General features: G+C 45.9%; 1 protein-coding gene across 1 annotated transcript in view; it reads right to left on the bottom strand.

The window, feature by feature from the left end:
- The window catches only part of DDX51 (DEAD-box helicase 51), a 208,591-nt gene that overhangs the window by 78,832 nt on the left and 114,062 nt on the right, over nucleotides 1-15,697 (bottom strand). Inside the window, exons 9-10 of the mRNA XM_069619898.1 lie at nucleotides 14,334-14,523; nucleotides 11,990-12,105 (exon numbers count right to left, since the gene is read on the bottom strand). Of these exons, the coding sequence (XP_069475999.1) occupies nucleotides 11,990-12,105; nucleotides 14,334-14,523 (306 nt within the window). The remainder of the gene's footprint in view (nucleotides 1-11,989; nucleotides 12,106-14,333; nucleotides 14,524-15,697) is intronic.

Consider the following 15,697-nt stretch of genomic DNA (forward strand, 5'->3'; position numbering starts at 1 on the left):
GCCTCCCTTACAGAACAGAATGGTGGGGGTCATCGGCAAACTAATACACTAGGATCAGTATGGCTTTGTGCATGGGATAGCCACAAGATTGAAACTACAAAGGCTCTTTAATGCTTTAGCACTGTCAAAAAACACTTACAAGGCCTCATGCAGTCATGGCATTAAACTCAGAAAAAGCCTTTGACTCCTGGGATGGACATTCTTCTGGGCAGCGATGGCCAAGGAGGGCCTGGGTCCCAACTTCCTCAGGTGGGTATAACTTCTTTACATGCAGCCACTGGCCTGGGCGAGAGTCAACGGCCTCATTTCCCATGCATTCCCACTGCAGAGGGGTACCTGACGGGGTTGCCCACTGTTGCCACTAAGGTTCCTCATAACGATAGAGCTTCTATCCCTTAAACTACAACTAAAGAATAATATAATCCAAAAGAAAGTTCCTTCTCCTTGTGTATGGGTGGTGTTCCCTAAATGTTCTCTTGCCAAAAAGGTGCCAGGGGTAATGACTCCCTTCCCCTGGCTTGTAGTTCCAACACCTTGTACACTCAACTTTCAGGACCAGTAGAATGCACTCTTCATTCAATATAGTTCACAACAAAGGCCAAGGGTAATGACTTCCGTCCCCTGGCATCGCTTCAGTTTACTTGAAAGGATTAGGTTTCCCAGCCACAAGACTGCCTCAATTATCTTGGTGTTTGAGAGTTCTTTTTCAATGTGGGTCTTCTCTTGGCACTCTCTCACTATATAAGCAAAATCGCAAGCCCTTCTCTGGATCCCAGTGGACTTGGCTCCGACTGTGTGATGTGGAAGATTGCCTCTGATGCCTTTTCCACTTGCGTTAGGGTCCCAGAGCCTTCTTTAATCGCCAGTGGCCTTAACCCTGCCACTACTGTGAGGATAGTTTCCTCCTGTGCTTGTTTCAGGTATGTTGGGGTCCCAGACCCTTCTCTGGTCTTCATTGGGCTTATTTCTGCCACTGATACGAGGGAACACTCCTCGGATGCACCCTTCGCTCTATTTTGGGTCCCCGAACCTTGATGGCCCTCCAATAGGCATTACGCTTGCCCCAGCATGAAGCAGAGCCCTCTACTCCCCCACGTCCCCAACGGGCCACCTGAGCTTCCCATTTTTTTTTTTTTTTTTGTATCTGGTTTAAACACAGTTAAACCTTTACAAAATTTTAGAATAAAAATGTTCACAGTGTTACAACAGAAGAAGAGCTTCCTGTTACCATCTGGGCCCTACTTGCATAGCACTGATCTCTCTAGGGACTGGGGTCAGTCACCTTCCCGCTTCCTGCAGCCGTCCGCTTGGTTAGGGGTTCTGCAGCGATTTCGCGTATTGTGGCTCCTTGCAATCTCTGCACTGTTAGAGGACCGTGCAATCCACCTCCTACTGGAGGTCATGCCGTTGGCTCGCTTGTTTTCAGCGGGGTTTGGTCCTGCTGACACATGAAACGTCACATACTTCCTCAGCCACTCGCCGGCGTCCTCTGCAGAACCCTTGCTTCGGGTCGAGTGCGGATTCTCCGGCGAGGAAGGAAGACCTTGAGTCTTCCTTCTGTTTCCACTTTATAGGACTTGCTCTGCCCCAACATAACGTCAACACCTGTTGTCAATGGCTCCTTAGTACTCATCATGCCTCCTGTGAGACACCTCGTACTAGTACACTCAGTAATCCGCATGTATTCTGTGCTCTTCATCCTAGTATTTGATGTCTTGGCTGTACTAAAGAAATACATTGGTCTACTTTCAATATAGTGGTTTGAAATGGAGGGGAAACTGAGGAATGTGTGGGGTGACGTTCAACGGGTTGTAACCCAGATGGTCGTTACTATCCCCAGAAGGGGAGTCTGTCCCCATGAGGTCCTCCCACATTAAACCGCCCGTAGGGGGACCATTGCGTAGTGGGTTCCCCCCTTAGAAGTGAAGACACCTGGTGAATAGTCACACAAGGCATAATGGTGCATAAACGGTGATGGGGAGAGTCAACCTGCTAAAGATTTTGGCGTGTCCTAGGCTATTGTACGCCCTACAATGCACCCCAGTGAGAAAATGGTTGGCAGGAATTGATGCAATAATTAGGGAGATCTTATGGGGCTGTGGATCGCAATGAAGTTGTTGACAAGGTTGGTGTGGGAAGGGTGTGTAGGCACCGCCGGACATTCGGAAGTACTACTGAACTGCCATGCATGGCAGGGAGAGACTGGTGCAGATAAGGGAAGAAGTCATGAGGAGCATGGGGTAGAAGGGGAAAGCCAACAGGCAATACCCACTATGGAAAAACCCTGGCATCAAAGAACTAAGTTAACTATGGAGTCAAACACAATGGTGAGGGAAAGGAATAAGCAGACTGGGAGATGTAGTGGATGATAAGGGGATACTGTGGTTTCACGCCCAGGGAGACAAATACGGACAGGCACAGGATGACTCTTACACGTATGAGGTTGAAGCATGCCATGACGGCTCAATTTGGTGGGGATGAGTTCCTTCTTTCGGGAACAGAGCCCTTGGAGGTTAACTTCTCCAAGGGCTCTGTACTGGAGAAAGGGATATTCACACTATATCATGTCATCAACACATCTCCCCCACCATGACGCAATTGAAAAAGTGGGGAAAGGGACAGGAATGGATGGGGGCATTGGTGGCAGCAAGAGAAGTAAACATATCCTCGAAGATGAAACTGATCCAATATAAAACCCTACAAAGATTATATAATATACCAGGGACAGGCTAAACAAGATGGACAGAGCGGAAACTGAGGTGCCTCAAGTGTGGTGGGGGTGCCAGAGGGGGACAGGCACCTTCTTTCACCTCCTGCTTTGGGATTGCCCGAAGGTCTCTGACCTTTGGGATAATGTACTGCATAAACTTTCGAGGTTACTGGGCCACACGATTCCAATAGACCCCAAAGTATTGATACGGCATATAAGGGGAGGAGTATGAGGGGAACAGATGGGAGAAAAAAAACACTATCTATATTTCAACGATTGTGATTAAAAGGAATTTGCCTGCAAAATGGGGGTCCCAGGAGATGCCCATGTACGGGAACTTGAAGATGGGTGTGGAATACTGCGAAAGCATGGAAGAGATCCCTTTCGGGAACAGAAGATCTGCATAGAAATACCAGAAGATATGGGGGTAAATGGGGTGAGGCTCTGAGGGATAGGACTGTGATTGAAACACCATTCAAAAGGGGTAGGTTATCGGAATGTGAGGGGAGAGGAGAGCTTAGGAAGAAGAGTACAAGATCTGAAATTGATGGGCAGTGTAATGTTAACCTTAATTGTGTATTGGAGCAATGTTAGGATGCATCTTATAATGCAAAACTTACCAGCAAACATAACCCCAACAAGGCATCGCAGCATATCTCCCACGTGTGACGCTCCATCAACTGGCTCGCCATAAATGACAGAATTAAGTTCAAATCACTTAACATTACCCACAAATGTCTTACCAACAAGGCACCCATATACCAGACGGATAGATTCACCAAACACACGTCAGAACGACGCATCAGAAAGGCGCAATCTAATAGCCTTAGAATACCCAACTTCAAACTAAAAAAAAACAGGAGTCTCTAGCTTTCCAGTCATGGCGGCTCAACTCTGGATGGAACTCCTGACACCTTAAGAGCCTTACCCTCTTTCCACTCCTTTAAGATTAATGTTAAGAGATGGCTGCACTCCCGCCACCGGGTATTGTATCTGACTTACGAACCCAAGATGATCTAGAACACTATCACATGACTCTGTATAGTGTACACTGTGTATGTATAATACTGTATATATTCTGTAACAAGTTATATAAGTATGTAAATGCCTTTGTAAATATTTTTTGTTGTCCCCATCACCTGTTACCCTGAAACTTTTAAGCGCACTGATGCCTGTGGGCCCGGTGCGCTCTATAAATAAAGAATACAATACAATAAAATGGTTTATAAAAAAAAAGACATGTGTTGCTCTGTCTTTGCTTCGATTCCCTTATCAGCTAAATGTTTTTGTGTTTTCCATGTAAACAAAATGTCTTCAGTGCATATTCCGGTTTGAAATTGGTACAGGGGAAATAGCCTGCCTCTCTTTTCTTTTTTTTTTAAACTTTATTTTATACCGGCATCTTACAATAAAAAGAGTATCACAATTAGCATTGGGTATTCACAACATGGATAATTCAATCGGACTTGCATAATCTACATTGCATTACTGAAGTATTAAAGGAGAGGAGGGAGGGTAAAAGGGATAGGCTTTACATAACATTTCGGATTTGTTTCTAGGCAGTTCATTCATCAGCTGAGTCTTCTGTGCTTCGCAGGTTCTCCCTGAGGGGGCCCCAAATGTCTTTCGTTCTGGACGTGGTTTGAATACCTCGGATATAGGATTCTTCGCTGTCTTGAATGTTTATGAGATCTCAGCCAGTTTCCATGTGTGGGAGGGGTTTTGGATTTCCATTTCCTGAGGATGTGTCGTTTGGCCACTGCTCCTCCTACTGCGAATAGTCTGCGGGTCTTTGTGGAGGCCTTCCCAATGTCTCCCAGTAAGTATTTCAGTGGCGTGGCCGGGATGTGCATGTTCAGTATTTCGCTCATGGTTTCTGCCATCTCATCCCAGAAGCGTCTGATTGGCAGGCACTCCCAATACATGTGGATCGCATTTGCAGCAACTGCGCTGCATTTGGGGCATACGGCTTGTTTAGCGGGGTCACATTTGGAGAGCTTGCTTGGAGTAATGTTTAGGTGGTTTAGGAATTTTTAGCTGTATAAGCCTAAATTTAACGCAGAGTGAGATGGATTTGGTGTATCTACAGCAGTTTACCCACTGCAGTTCGTTGATCGTCATGTTCAGATCTCTCTCCCATTTGCTTTTCATCTCATTTTTGGATGGAGTGTTGTGTTGTATTACTTTGTACAGAGTGGAGACGTTGCTGGTGAATCCTTGTTTCAGGATGTCAGATAGGAATTTATGCACAGGGGGTGCATTCGGGAAGGATGGCCATTTTTTCATGCAGGCTGCTTTCATGCGTTGATATTGTAGGATTGTGAATAGGCCAAGGCCCGTTATATTTTGGATTTCTGCAGCAGTAAGAAATCGTCCCTCAGGAAAGAGATCTCCGATTTTGGCCTCGTTTCTCGGGTCCCATCTTCTTTGTATGGTACAGTCCATAGTGGGTTCAAGTGCAGGGTAATGCCACAGCGGTAGGTGCGGCCAGTACGGAGTATCACTCTCTTGAGTATCCATGACCATGCTCGCACTGTTGAAGATAGCAGATCTGCCAGTACTTTCTCCTCTGCGACCCTAGCGAATATCACTCTGCAGATTCAGGGTAGATGCCGCAAACTCGGCCAGGTATGAAACTGGATTGGTCTGGGTGTAATAATGTGGACACTTATGGGTTCAGTTTATTAGCTATGGCTTTGGCATAGATTTTGGTGTCCACTTTGATTAGGGATAATGGTCTATATGAGGAGGGATCTTGAGGAGATTTAAGAGGTTTAAATAGGACCATGATAATGGCTTCTCTCATTGATGCCGGCAGGGTTCCCCTCTCCATGGACTCCTCCCACACCTCCAGCAGTCTTGGAGCGAGTTCCTCTGTGAGGGTCTTGTAGAGATCTACAGGTATGCCATCCGACCCGGGTGCTTTACCCGCCCTGAGGTCCTTGATTGTTGGTTTTACTTCTTCCAGGCTCAGGGGGAGGTCAATGTTGGCTCTTTCGTCTGGGGCTAGTGTGGGAAGAGGGAAGGAGTTGAGGTATTGTTGCAACTCTTCCGTTGAAACTTGATCTGAATTTGTGTATAGCTCCATGTAGAACCTCTGGAATTCCTCGTTCACCCTCAATTGTCCACGTGTGTCACACCCACTTTGTTCGTTATGCTGGTGATCTGTGGGTGTCCGTATTCAATTTGGTTGGCTAGCATCCTACCAGCCTTATTTCCTTCCCCATATCTTCTGGCTTTGGAAGGTTGTGTCATATACTAGACCTTTCGTTCTGCCAGGGTTGCAAATTCAGCCAGGGCATCGTGTAATGGAGCTAGGGTTCTTGGGCCTGGTGATTCTGTGTATACCTTCTCTGTTTCCTTGATGTATTCCTCGGGTTCGGGCAGTTGGATTCGTATTTCTTTCAGTGTGCCATGGACTTTGGAGATCACGTGTCCCCTCAGCCACACTTTGAATGCCTCCCAGACCGTGGAGCGTGAACTGACTGATTCCGGTCAAAGTAGTCTGTCACGTCGATCCATAGTTGTTCTAGTAACGAGTCATCTCGTATGAGATTTGGGGGCATTCTCCAAGTGCAGTGGGCCTGCATGGGCGTTTCCATCTGGATCTCCAGGACGATCGGGGAGTGGTCTGACAATGTTCAGGGAAGAATTGTGCATTCTCTCGTGACTGGGATGCAGTCAGTGGAGCAGAGCCAGTAATCAATACGGGAGCTCGACCTGTGTACATGTGAATGAAATGTGTAGTCCCTGGTGAGGGGGGGCAATTCCCTCCATACATCTGAGAGTGGCAGCATGGTCATGGCTTGTTTGATGGTTAATGCAGCCTTGGAGTCCGCCCGTTGGGCTGTGGACGTCCTGTCTTGTGCAGGGTCGAGAATAGTGTTGAGATTGCCTCCCCATATCACCCTTGCTTCATCTGTTGGCATTATTAATGTAAATATTTGCTGGTAGAATTCCGGAGAGTCCATGTTGGGACCATAAGTATAGATGATAATTACATCTTGCCCTTGCAACGATCCCCATATTATTATGTAGCGACCCTCAGGGTCCATTTTGGACCTACAGACCAGGAATCCGAGTCTGTGGTAGAGCATTGTCAACATCCCCCTTGACTGCGATGAGTAATCAGTGGCATATATTTGCAGGCAACAGAAGCGGCCAAACGAGCCAGTTATTCGCTCTGTGGCACGAGTCTCCTGTATCAGTGGGATATCGATTCTATGTCTATTAGTGTAGGCCAACACTTTTCTGGCTTTGATTGGATTGACCAAACCCCTGACATTACAAGAGAGAAGTCGGTGCTTTTAGTTACTTTTTGTGATGCCATAAAGTGTAATCACTCGCAGGAGAACTGTGCCTTTGATGATGTAATGTTCTTCTTCCCAATGCAGTAATGCCAGGTTTTTCTCAGTATAACAAAAACAGTTAACTTCAAAAAAGCCCGCCCACCCCACCAACTTGTCTCATTGCTAACAGATATGAGTACAAACATATGGATCCAGGTGGACCCAGTTTCATGTAGGCAGATCATCTGCATCCCTTCCCACTCTCCACCCTCACCATCCTCCCAATCGGGTGGCGTATCCCAATGAACCAGCTGCAACTTTGCAAAGTGGGGCGGGGCGACCCGGCGCCCTCTCCGGAGTAGTAGCTTCAATAGACGATTGAGAATGGTGTACTATTATTACATTTCACTTAGTGCGTGAGTACTTGTTCTTTCATCGGGATTAATAGTATGGGCTCCAGAGCTCAGGTTTCGTTAGGTGTGGCCAGGATATGTTGTTCAATGTAAGTCAAAGCGTCCTCAGGAGTTTCGAAGAATTGCGTTCTACCGGCATGCTGGATGCGCAGTCTGGAGGGGAGGAACATTGCATGGATTATCTTCTTTTCCCGCAGTTTCTCCTTCATGTGGTCAAAGGATCGGCGCGCAGCCTGGACCCCCGTTGAGAAATCAGGGTATATATGAATACGGTTAGAATCATAGGACAGAGGGCACTGCACACGCGCCAGTCGTAGGATATGGACGCGATTTCGATAGTTGAGCAGCCTTGCAATGATTGTTCGAGGTGGGCCCCAGGTTTAGGCGGGAGGGCTAGTGCCCTGTGATCTCTCTCGACCAGAAATTGCTTCGAGAACTGCGCATCCGGGAAGAAGGATCGGAGTAGGTCTTCAAGGAAGTGTTCCATGGAAGTATCAGTTTTGCGTTCCGCCACCCCAACCACACTTTTGTTACGTCTCGAATGGGATTCCAGGTCCTCGCATTTATTCTGGAGTGATTTTACATCCTTCTGGATCTTTTCTATGGCTGTGCTCTGTGTAGCAGATGTGTCTTCCAGGGTGGACACTCTATTCTCAGCCTCAGAGACTCTGGTGTTGACCATCCTAATATCAGCTCAAATGGAAGTTATATTGTCACCAATATCATCTAGCTTCGTGTTGATTGCCACAAACCCCCTCTCCATGGCCGCCATGTAGGGGGCCATACACTGTTCGGAGGGCTCCGGTGCAGGGGCCCTGGAGGGCAATGCTGGATCAGCGCTGTGGTCTAAAGTAGCGGCATTAGCACATGCGTCCATGGGCCCCTTTTTGTTGGCCTTGTATTTTGCACCTCCCGCCATGGCCGTGTACTGGAAACCGCCTGTGCTGTACTACCGCAGGGCTTTGGAGTGTATTAGGAGAATCTGTCTCTCTGACAATGAGATATGTCTTCAGATCGGGTGAGGAATAGGGGATATTGTTGAGGGCTCAGTCCGCCCTGCCCTGAAACCGCAGTACCCAACAAGTGCACCCAATGTGGACTGAATATTAGTGCAGTGTTCCAGGCGGCCCCAGTATCTCCCTCCCACGACTCAAGGAGTGGGCAGGCAGTGTTGCCAGTAATCATCTTTTGGGGTATCGAGTATTGCCCCATGGAAGGAGTTATTTTATTCCACTAGCATGGGGATTCCTTGTTTATGGTCTGTAAGCTGCTGCCCACTGTCTTGAATTGTGCTCCTCCGATGCCTCAGATGCCACTCCAACTGACGTGGCCACGGATGATTATAGCGTTCTTTCAGAATGTGTGGGTGGGTATGGAAGGCCTGGAGACTGTTAGTTTAACCGCCGAGGCAGCAGATAAGAAGAAAGGAGGGGGGGGGGGGCGCAACCCCCTGGTGGGCCGCCAATGTCCACTCCCCCCAATGTACCTCTCGGAAGTTGGGTGGGCCGGGCAGCCAGGCCCGGTGAGACGATGTTGGTGCTCCTTTCTGCCACCAGGGAGCGGGGCAGCCCGAGCGCATCCGCCACGCACTGCTTCTTCCTGCCCCCGCTTCTACCCGGAGTGGGCCTCCGCCGTTCGTTCTCCAAGCGACAGCCCCCTTCAGGAGATGAGGTGTTGGGCCGCTCGTCCCTCCCGGACAGCCTGAATCTGGGTCAGAAGGCGCACTCCAGCCACCGGTGCACGCCGGCAGCGGGGGACCAGCCACCACGATCCCAGCCACCCCGCCACGAACAGCACCGGCGGCGAGCAGAATCTTGATGGGCCACGTCGCTCGGGCCCCGTCAGCAGCAGGATCGACTGTGCTCCCCTGCCAGCTCAGGGACGTCACCTATGGGGTGATTTTGGCGTGCAGGAGCCAGCAGTTTGTTGGAGCCTCGGTGATCCGGGCGATGATTCACAGGAGCAGAGATCCGGTTTTGCCTGAGGACCGCCTGTATGTGTTCCTGGGAGGTTCAGCCACACATCTATGTTCGTATGTTGAGTGCCAGTTAAACCATTCCACAGGATTTATAAGTGCAGGATATTTCTAGCTACAGAGCTCTCGGGTCAGGCGGCCATCTTCTCCAGCGCACAACAGCGCCCCCATAGCCTGCCTTTCTAATCTGACAGGGCTTTGGAGCTGGGGTTTAAACATGCAGAGTGAGCCCAATCATTGATACCAGTGATGGCTATCCTGCCTGTCATTTTGTTTTCTTCATTAAACTTCAGCGATTTTTCTCATGCTAGACATTTGTTCAATGGAACCTATTCTAATCCAAAGGTAGTCGGGCCAGAAATATTCTACACACATGTGAAATTTCCTGTGAAGGTGGTTGCCTGGCTGTAGCGCATTTTGCCTCCTGACTTCACCCAACCTTAAAAAAGGGATGAATGCACCTGGGTGTGGGGCAACATACCTAGAAAGTTTTTATAAATTGAACAGAATGCAAATCACTACAGTGTCAAAACAGCTGATGAGACTTTTGGAATATTTGCCCGTCTAAAAGCCAACTCAATCGGAGATCCACTTTAGCCTCATCATACAGCGGAACCTTACTGGAGTTCTGCAACATCGTATGGATCCCCGAATGCAAACGAGATGCAACTTTGCTGCTGCGATACTCAGTCTTCTGCCATCGTGACTGCAACCAGCCCATACATTAGACTATCTAGTTAGTCCACCTGGCAGACCCACTGAACCGTTTCCACAGTATGCAAAACAAACTCAGATCTCAAACTCACACAGCCCCAAAATTACAAAGGTGGGGGAACTCTGGCAGTCCAATGGACCATACAGTGGGACACCCATCTGCCGAACAATGATTGAAAATGATCAAGAGATCACAACTAAGCACAATGAGAGATGGAACGCAGTCTTGAGAGTGTTTCACAGTAGTAAATACTTACAGGATACTTTTAGAAAATAACTTGCACACTTAGGGACTACAGCAAACAGTCTGCTGTTCCTTTACTTTGAGAATGCAACACCAAAGAACTCAAAAACATAAGCAGTATCACAAATATACAAGCTCCCAGAGAGCTTGGATAGGATATGAAGTTGACCATCGGTCCAAGAGTCAGAACGTGCAATTTAAGTCATTTAGACAAACAAAAACTCTGTTTTTTTTGCCTTCACATAGTGCAATTAATTATTGATAAAGCAGTCCCCAAACAAAGTGTAGCATGCACTATACCAAATTAAACATGTATTATTCTTTGGAATTATAAAAAGAAGTCATTTAACATTTATTTAAATCGCATTTTTTATCTACTAGTAGCTTTTATGATTTGACTCTCTAACTTTATAAGAAGTGATCATTGTATCCATTATTACTTTTGTGATGTATTACTTGTATTGCTTTTGGTGAAGAAGGTTTTACTGACTGAATAACTAGAAAGTCAGAGCAGCTGCGGCAGGCCATGGCACACACCCTTTCTCCTTGATTTGACCATGAATCTCTGTCTAGGAAGGATATAACTAATGCCAGCCCATAATCGTGAAATATATTTTGATATATAAAATACCATGGTCTTTGCATAAATGTCAGAATGCTGTCTGGAAAAACATTTTGATTAAATTGTAGCACTAGAAAATCAGATTATGTATTGGCAAGTATGATTAGAAGCTTTACCCCATCCATTTGTATTGAGAAAGTTGGCCTTTGATGTAGATGCGTGATAAAAATGTCAATAGACGGAAATTCATGTTCTCTTTTGTTGGCCTTCCGATGAACCCACACAGGTAGATTTACTGCACAGGTGTAGATTTCATTTGAAATCCCTTTTTTTTTTATAAAAGCAAGTTTGTCATTACTTTTTACAATGATTATCAAGTTATTAAATGCTATTAGATGAAACACGTTTTAATTTGCACGCATTGTGTGTTTAAATATTTTCAATGGGTCAGGGGTGCAGAAGTGGATGCAGTGAATGGTACATGTCAGATTGCACTTTCAGGAAAGCCCATTCTCCCATTTTCATTAATAAACCCTCATACCCTTTTCAGACCTGCAGCGGTGACTAGTAATAGGGGAGGAAAAAAGGATGCACCCATGGTACAGATATAAAACATTAAATAAATAAGCTCAAGATTGCCAGAAATGTTAGGAGATGGCTATCTAGAAGACATCCGTTTCTCCAAACAGACCCCTAAACCACTCTTCACAAAATATCATCACAGCTACTGCAGTGCCCGAAACATCTCACAGTCCAAACCTCCCCCCTCAGCAACAACCTCCATCTCCCACTTTCCCCCAGCACTGCTCCATGTCCCTTTGCATTACTCTGTCTTTCACCACATCACATAAACCTGCCCTAGACACAAATTCCAATTTACAGTCTTCACTCAGGTACTCTTACCCTTTTTCTCAGAACTAATCCTTCAGTCACCCCCACCGCTTTTTCAACACTTGCAAAGGTGGTGAGGGATTTCTAAGGATGACAGAGTCCACCTGAGACAACACATTGGCACAAGGAACACATTTCAAGAGCCACCCAGCTACAGTGGTGAAAGAGGCCTGCCCTACAACACTACTCACCTGTGTGATGCTTGCCTGGAATTGGTGAAGCACAACACCCTCGTGAACTTCATGGTGACCAGGAGGTGCAGTAATATGAGGGGCTTTAAGTTGAGGTTGCATGGCAGGTAGAATTGCTGCAAAAGAAAAAAGGTATTGAGGGAGAAGGTATTGGCACCAGCAGTGAGTGAGCACCCTCCACCAATACAAGAAAAATGGAGAACGTTGGCACGAGTGCATCTACAAATAACAGGCTTACATTTGTGAAGGTCTAAAAGCAGCCAGTCTTTGACACTAGGATTGAAATAAATAATTTGTCTGATGCACATGGGTACGTATAACATTTCATATATCCATCAGCATACAGCAAAGGGCTTATGAAAGCTTTTTAAAACAAATAGCGTAGAAGTGACCTTGGGATCCATTCCTTAGACACATTTAAACACCAAATGCTCCATTTAAACACACCAGGAAGGCGGGAGCAAATCCCCGTCAAGTTAACCGGACTGTAAATTGTTATAAAACTGTCTCGTTACCAAATTATAGAGCACAGGCAAGAATTATGCAACTGAATGGTTATATACTTACAAAGTGCTAGTTATTATGTTTATGTTTAAGAACCTGTAACGCACCTCAGGCCCAAGGGCAAACGGGCACACTTATAAGAAACGAGAACAAAAACATGCAACATGAACTCTAAAACACATAATAAAATAAGTAATGAAATACAATCAAAACAAAACTAGCACATGGATCGAGCAAGAGTAGCACAGTTCTCCATGGTCATAAATGGCCTAATACAGCAGAGCAGCTTTGAGCAATAACCGGAGGACGAGATGACTGCATTTACTTGGTCCTTCATGGACTAATTAGAGTCAAAAAGAACACCTAAAGTCTTACAGCGTGGAGAGTATTTGCAGGGAGCCCACCAACAAGAGCTCAGTCTTGGCATCATTTAATGATAGGCAATTATAAGCCATCCAACCTTACATCGAATAAAAAAAGCCCTTCACTCACACAGAATCTATGGAGTAATTGCCCGTACACTGAATCAAGATCTGTTTCATCAGCATAGTTTGTATATACAATATCCTGGTCATCTAGGAGACCAAACAAGGACTTCATAAAAATATTAAACAATGTAGGCGACCAGCAAGACGCCTGCTGTACACCATACAGAAGCTCAGCAGGGCTGGCTGGCGTGCATAAAAGAGTTATTAAAATCTCTTGCTGATCTACCCGATTAAAATGATTAAACACAATCGACACATTTTTGGGAAAAATAAGCAGTGGTCTGAACTCGGTTATATAAAATGCTACAATCAACAAGGTCGAATGCAGCAGAAACGTCTAAGAGAACAAGAAAAGCAACCTTTCCATTATCCATCATTTGGGACATGCTAGCTTTCAAATCTGAAAGTGCAGATTCAGTCCCATTGTCGGCTCTAAATCCTGACTGCCCCAAAGAGACATCTCGTCTAGGAGGGTGGGGGGGCTACCTGTATATTAACATGAACTGTATAAAAGTGGAGCAAGGTAGCAGTATGCTGAAACTGATGTGCGAAATGGACAAGGAGGCGTGTGTTTGTATATTCACTGAATACCAGACCAGGGTGTTGATTTATCTGGGTAGTAGTATTGCCCAGTGCAAGTTGTCATTTAGACCTGTGTTACGCATATCTAGTCGATGTATCCAATGTTGTTCCTGGTGGTATAGCCGATTGGCTACAGAGAAGTTACTTGGATCAGGACGTAACGACTTGATGAGCCATTCGGCTCAAGAACATAGGCTCATGGAACATAAGCTAATCAGGACTTGACAGAATGAGGGTCAGGAGAAAAATTAGCCCTTATTGTTCACAGATAATCAAGCTCATGCTTGGAACCAACTTCTGCAGTCAAGCATGGGCAAGATCAGGTAAAAAGTCAAACATGAGTGAAAAACCACAGGAATTAATATTTGAGTAAGAGTAAAAGGCATAGCTGTGGACTTAAATAATGGTACAAGAGTGAGGAAATGGAAGGTTAGATTGACCTGGTGGCCTTGTATGCCATCAATATCTGTGTATATTTATGCAAGTAAATATGAAGGGGTGGCTGCATCCTCTTGGAACAGATTACAAATCCCTTTTAGGGTAGGATTACTTCTGTGGGGTACACAGAAAAGCCATCAAACGTGTTGTCTTATACACCCCAACACTACATGCTGGTTTGACACTTCTTATTGTGCATTTGAGCCTACAATTTGATAATGTAGGTTCTGAATGTAGAAGGATTTCCCTTAGATAAGTTGGATGCTTTGAATTACAACAAAGCAGTATAAAATGTAAAAGAATAATTAGACACCATGCTGCCAACGACTCACCGACAGTCCCTCTGGTAAGGTGTAGTTCATTTCAGAGTCGTCTCCCGTCTCGGTAGAGTCAGCGTTCTTGTCGTACCTGGATGAGAAGAGACGTGGAAGGTACAGGCCCAATTGCTGCAGTTTTTCTGGGTTCTGCGTCAGTGTGGCCGAGAAAAGCAACTTCTGCAAGGGCATCTGGGGGAAACATGTGCTAAAAGACAGAAGACCATGTCAATTGGTGTCACACCAGGGGTGGGTGAGACCAACAATGCAAATTGAGCCACGTCAAGGTACTTTATTTTCTTTAGATTACCCTCCGCTATCAGTCATGGTGGGTTTCACTTGAGTAATTCAAGTTTGGTCTATCAGATGCAATCTAGGTTAGAACTCTGATACGCTAGAATAATTACAAGGCAATGCACCAAACACTATTCGTTCATCCTTGGCATACCCTATTCTATATTGGGCAATTAAGGTTATAGTGTGTAGATGGGTGGGCCCCCTCTGATCCCTTATTGTTCATCCTTAATGTTTCTTGCCACACTCTGCTTTCACAAAGTCAACTTGACCACATCTGGCAGTTGGGCTTACCAGTCCCATAATTCCGCTCCTTCGGTTTGTTTCGGGATGGTAAAAAGTAACCTTGACAAATATGCTTCCGCACTTGAAGGGTCCACTTGGGAACATCACAAGCCCATCATGCAGCCAAACGCTACTATTAGTACTACACCTACTGAGTACTATGAAAGTTCGCCCAAGCACACCATAGAATTACCTTCCAGAATGCCATGCACCTTTCTGATATACAATGGCTGTTGTCCGGACAAACCTCAGTGCTACGAGGTCACTATTGTGGTGATTTGGCATATTATAAAAGCTTAACATAACATGTGTAATGCAGCACGCTAGGTGGAAAGTCATCTTTTTAGTTGATGTGGTGGCCCACCATATTCTTTGCTGTATTTTCTGCTTTCGGACATCATTTTTTCCTCCCAGTCAGACTTACATAAAGCCTCTCCAGGAGAGTGTCTCTCTACTTTAGGTGTTCTGCCTTAATACCCTAAGAGAAGAGTACCCAAAAGGTGTCCCATTAAAGATCGATTGTCCCTGTTAATCATGGGGCTAGGTTGGTGGTAGCTGTGATTTGTGCAAAATGGCTTTCACCAGGTGGAATAATTATCCGTAGCTGGGGTCCCCGCCTACCTGGTACTAAAAAATGGAGGTTGTCATTGTCCTTTTTGAAGTCCTGAGGGGTCACATGAAGTGAACCTGTCCCTTTGTGTGCGTGTTTTTGGAGAAGTGGCCATATAGGGCCACAGGATCCTGGACTGCTTGAGCTGGGGACTGTAGCAGACAGAACCAGTTCTGACTGGCATATACAGAAA

This window comes from Ambystoma mexicanum, chromosome 10 (assembly GCF_040938575.1).
Source record: "Ambystoma mexicanum isolate Mex_15411 chromosome 10, UKY_AmexF1_1, whole genome shotgun sequence".
NCBI lineage: Eukaryota > Metazoa > Chordata > Amphibia > Caudata > Ambystomatidae > Ambystoma > Ambystoma mexicanum.